At 44.1% G+C, this 9,947-nt stretch overlaps 1 protein-coding gene across 1 annotated transcript in view; it reads left to right on the top strand.

Annotated features, from left to right (window-relative positions):
• Nucleotides 1-464: 464 nt before the first annotated feature.
• EPSTI1 (epithelial stromal interaction 1) overlaps nucleotides 465-9,947 on the top strand; it is a 105,339-nt gene continuing 95,856 nt past the window's right edge. Inside the window, exon 1 of the mRNA XM_090025217.1 lies at nucleotides 465-734. Coding sequence (XP_089881343.1) covers nucleotides 541-734 — 194 coding nt within the window. The 5' untranslated portion in view covers nucleotides 465-540. The remainder of the gene's footprint in view (nucleotides 735-9,947) is intronic.

The following is a 9,947-nucleotide window of genomic DNA, read 5'->3' as shown; positions in this document are numbered from 1 at the left end:
TGCTCTCTGTTTATATGGCAAAATTAGAAAGCCTTTTTCCAATTCTTTTTTGGACCTAGAAAAATCCTGGCACTACATCAGAAGTTGTGCAGTATTTTTGCTTCAGGATTTGTCAAGGTCTGTGTGTGTGTGTGGGGGGGGGGGGTTAGTGCAGTAAAAAGGGTACACTTTTTCAATCAGATGGTATAATTTTGGTTGCTTAGGTTATAAACCAGCAGGGTTCTAGCTTTTATCTAGACTATTTATTTTTTCAGGGGTGTTAATTTAAAAAAAGAATTGAGACTATCAGATCTGTGCCATTAGCATGGGAAGCAGCAAAACAACTTAATCTGTCAATAAACTCCAGCACTAAATTTGCATGATACTTTTTGACAACTTGAACTTAGACAATGGACTTTGGCAGGAAGAAAGCTAATTACTTCTGCGTGTGTCAGAGAGGGAGTGTCTTCTTAGAAGCAAGGAAATGAAACTAACTTGCTGGTATTTTCAACAGGACTCAGTCTGTACTCTTCTCTGACAAGACTGCACACTCCTGAGGCTATGTATGGCACAGGAGGAAGGGGTGAAGGCAGTAAGCGCAGGGCAGCTGCCTTCAATGCCAACTCCTTCTCTAGGGATTACCAAGAGTGGGAGACTGACAAGGAAACAGGGGGAGCTGAAACCCAGAGCCAGTTAACTTCTGCAGAAGAACCGCGGGGCCAAACGTCATGCAGCCAAAAGCAGCAGGAACAATAGTAAGTAGCAGCTAATCTATATATTTATACACACACTTACTCCTACACTCCACATAACCTCTGTGAGGGCATATTACATACTTGTATTTATATAATCATTGTGAATACCAGACCTAACTGTAAAGCAGCAGATCTTTAAATGTTCATCGTTCATAGCTGGGACCAGACTTTCAGAAGTGCTTGTTAATCAATATATGATTAGTTCATCCAAATTATGACTGGTAAATATAGTCCCAATAGTAAGAGATGAACTCTTCTAATGAATTTGGCCATATGGCTCAAAGAAGATTGCTGGGCACACATTTATGTGTAGGTCTATTAGAGATACAGTACATGTCCTTGCTATATTCAAAATCTTAGCAGAGTCTGATTTGTCTGCTTCCAGGAGGATGGTATTACATATGTTATAATGACATGGATATGCATTTTTAACTTTAAAATAGTATTTGAGCTGGAATATCAAAGACAATGCAGCTCGTTTTCACTTCCCCCTTCCCCATATTCATCATAAGCAAAGATGCCAACCCTCAGATCTAAAAACACCATGCGCAGGTTAGGTTTGAATCTAAAATAAATTTTCCTACCCGGCCTGATGCAAACCAAGATGGCAGAAATTGGAGAACAGCTTGACAGTGAAAAATCTAATTCCAAGAAGCATAGACTTGAACTTTGAGTATAAACCTAATTGGGATCCATATATTAACCATGTCTTTTTTTTAACTTTTCTAGCTACTTTTTTTGGATACACCGTAACTAGGTCTAGATAAATAATGGTATGCTATAAGCAGATTATGCTGTAAGTGTGCGCATGCATGCAAAGAATACATATTTGCTTAACTGAACAAAAATATTAGCCACTTCTTTGCTTCCAAATTTAATTTGTTTCCAAATTGTTCTTAACAGTATTAAACATGTTGTTAACTATCACTGACATTGCAATTTCTGTTTCCTACAAAGCACAGCTGACGTAAACTAGTTCCGCCCACCATGATCTCTTTCAGTTTCCTTTCTTGCCTGACAAAGTTGGCAGGGGAATGGTGGAGAAAACAGGAAAGCTAATTTGAGATGATAAAGTACTAACTGGATGATTCACACTTTAACCCTTAAATGACTGGATACCTAGAGAGCTTCTCATAGTAACAGTGCATAGATGTTTAGATCTGGATAGTTTCAGATACGTTAACTGCCTAATGCCTTTATTTTTGGGGAAAATAGCAGTCATGTTTCAGATGAAATACCTACTTCCTGCTCCTCCCAACATAACAAATACCCTTTGCCTTGCCTTTCACCATTCTTGTAGCATATGTGTGACAAAGTCATCAGCAAAGCTAACGGCACTTTATGGTGCATCAGCAGATGCATGACAAACAGAACCAAGGAGGTGATACTTCTCCTCTATCAGGCACTGGTCAGACCGCAGTTGGAGTACTGAGTCCAGTTTTGGGCGCCACACTTCAGGGATGTGGATAACCTGGAGAGGGTCCAGAAAAGGGCCACTCATATAGTTAAGAGCTTGCAAGCTAAGCCCTATGAGGAGAGGCTAGGGCACCTGGACCTCTTCAGTCTTCTCAAGAGAAGGTTGAGAGGCAACCTTGTGGCTGCCTATAAATTCATCATGGGGGCACAGAAGGGAATTGGTGAAGCTCTGCTCACCAAGGCGCCCCTGTGGGTCACAAGAAATAATGGCCATAAGCTAGCAGAGAACAGATTTAGACTGGACATTTGAAAGAACTTCTTCACAGTTAGAGTGGCTAAAATCTGGAATGGACTCCCAAGGGAGGTGGTGCTGTCCCCTACCCTGGGGATCTTCAGGAGGAGGTTAGATAGGCATCTGGCTGGGGTCATCTGAACCCAGCGCTCTTTCCTGCCTATGCAGGGGGTTGGACTCGATGGTCTATCAAGGTCCCTTCTGAGCCTAACATCTATGAATCTATCACTCTATGCCTATGCTGTACTCACTTCTACACGTTAGTGTCCCCAAGCTGGCTTTAAACTAGCCAGTTTGAATACTTGATAGTAGCATAGCTGACATAGAAGAGCTCAGCATCCATTAAGAAATACACAGGTGACTGTGACCTAAAGCAGCTTTTCTTGTAACTAGGAATAATTAGTACTCTTCCCCCTGCCCCCCAAACACACACCCTCCAGTTCTTTTCCTAAAAAATTCCCTTAATGCCAAGGGAAGGAGAGGCAGATTGAACAGGTTTTCAATCCATTCGTACCACTGGGATGGCACAGAAGGACTTTGGCAAATGAAGAAACAGACCTAAGAAGTTCATAATAATCTGGAAAGTTTGAGATTTCTGTTCCACTGGGATGCCTTGTAATGGGAGTGAATCATTTCTCAAGAACCTTGCCAGCAACAGTGTTCCTATGGATGCATTATCAAAATGAACTCAAATGAGTGGGCAAAGTCCTTTGAGCATGCCTTTCATAGCCTGAAATGGTAAATCAACAGATGACGAGAGCCTGAAAATACCTACCACTTATTATAAGTAGTTCAAGCTTTTCAGGTTTCTTCATTTCCAGTCTGTAAAATGTCATGGCATTAAATTAACTTGTAAAAGTTGATTCCCAAATTGCATCTATTCAGAACTAACCTGAAACAAAAGTTTATACTGAAAAGAAATCAAAAGACAGGGAGAAGTGAATGGTTTGCACTGTAGTCAAGTGACAAAGAAAGAAAAGGTTATGATGGCCTCTTCTGTTTGGCAACTTGTCCTTGCCTTTTTAAAATCTGACAAGGTATAATATTGTGTCCAACAAAATCAATTTTTAAAAAATATCAAACTTGCTATCATAAAATCCAAGGATAGATTGCTGTACAAATGGGAACAAAAGTCCCTTGCCATCTAGACTGAAAAGAAAAAGAAACACTGGAACGTTTGCTTTCAGAGTCCTTATTCTTAAACTGTAGCTGCTAAATATATCACACTTTTTTTATCGTCATCCAGAATAAAAAAATCTATAGTGCTATTATACTTTTCAGTCTGTTACTGATAGAAGTGTGCTTGAAGGAGGACTGCAAACTGATTTTCTATCTGTTTGATCTCAGATTTTAAAGGCCTTGAAAATCAGTGTATTAAATGGGAGTCAAGACACTCATCACATTGTTTCTTCGGGCTACTGTCTTCTTTACCTGCAGCATGCTATTCAGTGGGTTGGAGAATCCTATGAATTACAAGCTAATTATTTAGGGTATAAGTCTGTATTCATTTAAATAAGAAAAATCTCTTACCATTACATTTTCAGGATGAAATTCATAGCAGTTAATATCTAGAGGATCATTTAACCTGCTCCCTGTGACAGTTTTCCCACGGTTTTATGGAAGGGTAGAAGTAAATATTTTTTCCTCATCACTGTTGTTTGCATAACTAGTATGAAACTGAAGACAACTTGAGTTACCAGATTAATTTCAAGATATGGTAATTCCCCTTCTCTTCTTATTTTTAGTTGATTTGTAGTTTAGTTAGGGTTACTATATTTCCAGTTTCAAAAAAGAGGACACCCGTGGGGGAGAGAAGGGAAAAGAAGGGAGGGGTAGGAGAGGGGGAAGAGGTTTATGATTGGGAGGGGGCACTGATATGCACGTGCCCTGCCTCTCCCCTTACTCCTAAGCCACATCCCCCCCAGTCCTGCTGCTGCCTCTCACTCCTGACTCACTGTACCCTGCCCCCCAGACCCTGCTGGTACCCTTCACTCACAACTCGCAGCTCCCTTGTCCCTGCTGATACCCCTCACTCCTGACCTGCAGCCCTCTGTCCCCCACAACCCTCCCGGTGCCCCTCATACCCTACCTGCAGCGCCTTTCCCCCCTATTGCCAGCCCTGTTGCTCATGCAGCTCACTCTCTCTTACCTGCCTGCAGCTGTGAGGACTGTGCACAGAGCACATGATCCCCCAGCCTTCGATCACTCTCCCCCTGCTGCCCCCAGTCCCAATCAGCTAAGCCAGAAGTGCCAGGAAAAAGCAGAGGCAAAGCAAAATCCCAGATGTGCATTTCAAAAACCTGCCCAGGTGAAGGACAGAGGACCAAAAAAGAGAAGCAAAAATGTTTAATGGAGTAGCAACCAAACTATTAGGAATGGATCTAAGCCAGACCTTCATATCTGAGCCCCAGTGTGATCTGGGCCAATCTCCAGTTTTGCACACCTCTAAGCTTTTGGGGCATCTATACACATGTTCTGGGGTGGGGAACATTAATTAGAATGGTTCTGAGAGCCCCTCTGAGAGCCAGTATTATTAAAGTGCCCACAGTGTCATGTGTATTCAGCATCCCACACTTGAAAATGGCAGCATGGGTACTTGAACTAAATGTGCAGGAGAATGTTGTGGGAAGGCATAAACAACAAGCCAGGTCATGTTGAAGGAGCTTTAGTTCAAGTGCCTCCACTGTCATTTTGAAGCATGGGGATACTGAATAGATGTAAGGCAGAGCCTGCTGGAGCATACTAATAAGCACGCTTCAGCAGGCTCAATTAATTGATTAATCCAGTCTGCTCTGATGTGTTCTAATTAGCACACATTGGGGCAGACATTCAGCCCCAATTCAATGTGCATAGGTGCCTTGTGTCTGTCTTACTGACCTTTGTAGCAGAATAGTATAAAGAGTGAGTATAATGAGAGGGCCACTTCTCCTAGTCTACTTTATCTCTGTCTCTGTAGTTGCTTGTGCCCTGACTTTTTTCCTGAGCAAAAGGCTTCTCCACATAGGGCTGCACCCTGCAGTTCATTCTTAGGCTTAAGACAGCAACATTTGGTCATGGATTCAGAGGATAAACTAAGGGTATATCTGTACCATCTCCGGGCAATCCTGAGACTACCAGCAGGAAAAAATGCCAAAAAAGTGTTGTGTATTACCTGTTAAAGCAGTGGTGGGTGAACTTAGTATCACTTTCAAGGACATTTCCCAGATGGAAATCTTAGAAGTGTCCATGGGCACACTCCAAAAAGTAATCGTACAAAATCTTTTTAGCATGCGTCCCTTACAGAGTAGGAGTGAGTAGCCAGGCCTTAATTTTTGCAGTGGTCTCAGAATCAGTTCAGAGATGGTCAACTTTGAGAGGTCCAAATCTGGAACTGGATTCATGCCAATTGACCACTGCATCCTTATAGAGCTTCTTGAACTTCATTCTAGCGAGGCAAAGACCTTATTGCCAGATTGAGGCCTTGACTTTTGATTGTTTGTTATCCTTGGCAACTGGCTTCATGTCCACTATGAAATACAGACAGCTACAGGGGAGTTGTTCATCACAGCACAGTGAAGACATCTGACTTGGCAGCTTTATATGTGAATGGTGCCTAACAATGAATGGTGAAGTAGCCATGTGTAATGCTTTTGTGGTAGGATTGATCTGACCATTCTTAAACAGTTCCTTAGACCCAGATTTTAAATTGAACCCTGAATGTCTTTCAAAGTGATTTTACAACTGTCCTTGGAAGTTTGTTCCATTGTTTAAGTCAATAAGCCTTAAAATTTTTCTTAACGCAATACTTCAATATATTTTACTTGTTGAAGCCTAAGCCCATTTTTCCTACTTCTCTCTTCATTGACTAATGAACATAAATGATCCTTTTCCTCTTTATGGAGAAGAACTCTGCACATTCAGCATTTTTGCCTCCCCCAAGTCTCTCCTCTCATCTGAACTTGCCCACTTTTACTGTTCAGATCTTCAGTAATTTGTGTTACTTTCAACTGAACTCTCCCCAGCATCTATCTCTTTAAAAAATATCACGCTCCATATTGAACACAACAGTCCAAGAGAAATCTTACCACTGCCAGGCAGTGAAACAATTAGCTTACAGCCATATGTAGCATTTTTGCATTGGTGTATATGCAGTAAAAGTGGAAATAATTGCTATGGAAATGACTAATAGCATTTTGAAGTAGTGGCTATTAGCTCTTATTTCATTAGCTGGTATAAGTAGGCTTGTGATCCTGTTCACATTATTATTACACTACTTGGAAAGAGGAAATTTCCCAGTGAAAGTGCAAAAGTAATAATTTTGCATAATTATGCAAATGACTGATGGGTACAACCCTGCAGAAAGGACATCTGCAACTAAATAATTGTTTTAGCCTGTTTAATTATATAATCAAAGGGCCTATTGCAACTCATGTTTATAGGGAGCAAAATTACAGTTACTCTGTTCCAGGTCTTTGAAGTATTCAAGTGCAAGTTAATCAGGACAAATCAAATGAGTAAAGTTACATATATGTTTAAGAATTGCAAAACTGGGACATAAATTTTAAGCATATCGTTGGTGCAATTCACATCTCAAACTGAAAGCCTCATTTCTCTTATGGTTTGCTTTCCTTTCCTAGTTGAAATATTTTACTTGCCACTACATGTAGTCCTTTTCTCATAGTATATGCAAAGGTAACATATTTTTAGGAGATTCAACAAGGCTTTCTGTATGGTTCTAGGCAGCAGATTACTGAGACTCCGTGCCCATACCCTGTGTGCTATACCCCACACTTAGAATAATGTAGCCACCTCATCATGGTCCTATGTACCCACCCATGAGCCTTGCTGAATGGCAGAGCTATGGTGGTATAGGTTACTTAATGGTGATGTGTGTGTGTGTGTGTGTGTGTGTGTGTATGTACTTTGCTTCTGGGGCAAAAAAATGTACGTTGGACAAAATCATAATTTCTAGCTGTGAGCCAAATCCAAATAGGTCCCTTATAGGTAGTGTCTAAAAATTGGCACTGGAAATTGGTACCATAAGTGATCTGGAATTCATAGATCCATAGGTGGTAAGTCCTGAAAGGACCTTGGAAAATCATCAGGTCTAGCCCCCTGCACCAAGCAAGAAAGACAACTGGGGGTCACGTGACCCCAGCAAGGTGGCTGTCTAGTCTCCTCTTGAAGATTTCCAGGGTAGGTGATTGCACCATGCCTGGAGGGAGCTTATTCCACAGTCTGGACACCCTGACTGTGAAGAAGTATTCCTAATGTTGAGCCTGAATTGATCTTCCAGGAGTTTGTGGCCATTACTCCTGGTTTTCCCCTCAGGTGCCCTGGTGAACAGTTGCTCACCGAGCCCTTGATGTAGTTTCATAGTTTCATAGTTTCTAGGGCGGGAAGGGGCCTGAGCAGATCATCTAGTCCGACCCCCTGCCATGGCAGGAAAGAGTACTGGGGTCAAACGACCCCAGCAAGATGTTCATCTAACCTCCTCTTAAAAACTCCCAGGGTAGAAGCCTGCACCACTTTTCTTGTAAGTTGGTTCCAGACCCTAGCCACCCTGACCATGAAGTAGCGCCTCCTGATATCTAACCTAAACCTACCCTCTGCCAGCTTGTGACCGTTATTCCTGGTCACTCCTGGTGGTGCTCGGGGGAACAGTGACTCCCCCAATGCCTGCTGATCCCCCCTGACTAGTTTATAACAGGCCACTAGATCCCCCCTCAGCCTTCTCTTTTGGAGGCTGAACAGGTTCAGGTCCCGTAGCCTCTCCTCATAGGGCCTGCCCTGTTGTCCCCTGATCATACGAGTGGCCGTCCTCTGGACCCTCTCCATGCTGTCGGCATCCCTCTTGAAGTGTGGTGCCCAGAGGGGGAGGATCACCTCTTTGGACCTGCTAGAGATGCATCTGTGGATGCATGCCAAGGTGTGGTTGGCCTTCCTAACTGCCTCTCCACTCTGCCGGCCCATGTTCATCTTGGAGTCAATGATGACCCCCAGATCCTTTTCCGCCTTCATGCTGACAAGAGGGGAGTTCCCCAACCTGTAGGTATGGTGCCGGTTGTTCCTCCCGAGGTGCAGCACCTTGCACTTGTCTGTGTTGAAACCCATCCTAGTCTCGTCTGCCCACCCTTGTAACCTGTCTAGGTCTGATTGTAGCCTGTTGCATCCTTCCAGTGTGCCCATGTCCTCCCACATCTTAGTGTCATCAGCAAATTTGAACAGGGTGCTTTTTACCGCCTCGTCCAAATCACTGATGAAGATGTTGAACAGTGCGGGCCCGAGGACCGAGCCCTGCGGAACCCCACTGTGCACGTCCTTCCAGGTTGAGAAGGACCCATCCACTACCACCCTCTGGGTGCGGCCCACCAGCCAGTTGGCGACCCATTTGACTGTGTGGGTGTCTACACCACATCCCCCCAGTTTCTTAATGAGAACAGGGTGAGAGACCGTGTCAAAAGCCTTCCGGAAGTCCAGGAAGACTATATCCACTGCTACCCCTGCATCTAATGATCTGGTGATCTGATCGTAAAAGGCCACCAGGTTGGTCTGACAGGACCTGCCACTGATGAACCCGTGTTGGTTGCCCCTAAGCATGCAGTACCCTGCTGGCCCCTCCTGGATGTGTGCCAGCATAATTTTCTCGAACAGCTTGCCTAGGATTGAGGTAAGACTGGCCGGCCTATAGTTTCCCAGGTCCTCCTTCCTGCCTTTTTTGAAGATGGGAACCACGTTGGCCCTCTTCCAGTCCTCCGGTACCTCACCAGAGCACCACGAGTGCTCGTAAAGTTGTGCCAGGGGACTTGCAATGACCTTGGCCAGTTCCTTTAGAACTCTAGGGTGGAGATCATCCGGGCCGGCTGACTTGAATACATCCAACCCCTCCAGAAGCTCCCTAACTAAATCCTCACTAACCCGTGGCCCAGGTGTGCCTCCCCCGGGGCCCGAGGGGGGCCCAGCAGGGAGGTGGCTGTTCTGGTCCCTACTTAGGAAGATGGAGGCAAAGAAATTGTTAAACATGTTAGCTTTGCCGTCTGGCATGACGACCAAGTTTCCCATCGCGTCCTGCAAGGGCCCCACATTACCCAGGACCTTCTTTTTACCCCCTATGTATTTAAAATTGGACTTCTTATTGTCCTTAATCTGGGAAACTAGTCCCAGTTCCATCTCTGCCTTGGCCTTCCTAACTGTCGCGCCCCTAATGCTGGTGCACTCTTGACCTGCGAGCCTGGGTCGGCACGACCGGCTTGGCGCGAGGAGGGGGATTTATGACCGGGGAGGTGGGTGATAACGGTGAGCAGGAGTCAGGAGGATTTAAACACAGCGTATTAGTTATAGAGGAAGTTTATTTTACTTACGCTACTGATGTGCTGCAGCGTAGGCAGAGGAGTTGATTTATTCAGTTACAGCATGCAGATATCATGTTACCCAGCATTTACAGGCTGGGTAAGAGAGTTGCTTGTTACAGATTCCGAGCGATTCACATAAGCCGTTGCAGTTTGCAGATTACCGAGAGCTCCTGA

The sequence above is a fragment of the Crocodylus siamensis genome, chromosome 1 (assembly GCF_052110815.1).
Source record: "Crocodylus siamensis isolate JL-2025a chromosome 1, ASM5211081v1, whole genome shotgun sequence".
Classification (NCBI taxonomy): Eukaryota; Metazoa; Chordata; order Crocodylia; family Crocodylidae; genus Crocodylus; species Crocodylus siamensis.
Note: the sequence above shows the minus strand (reverse complement) of the source record. Positions and strands in the feature narration are given on the sequence as shown.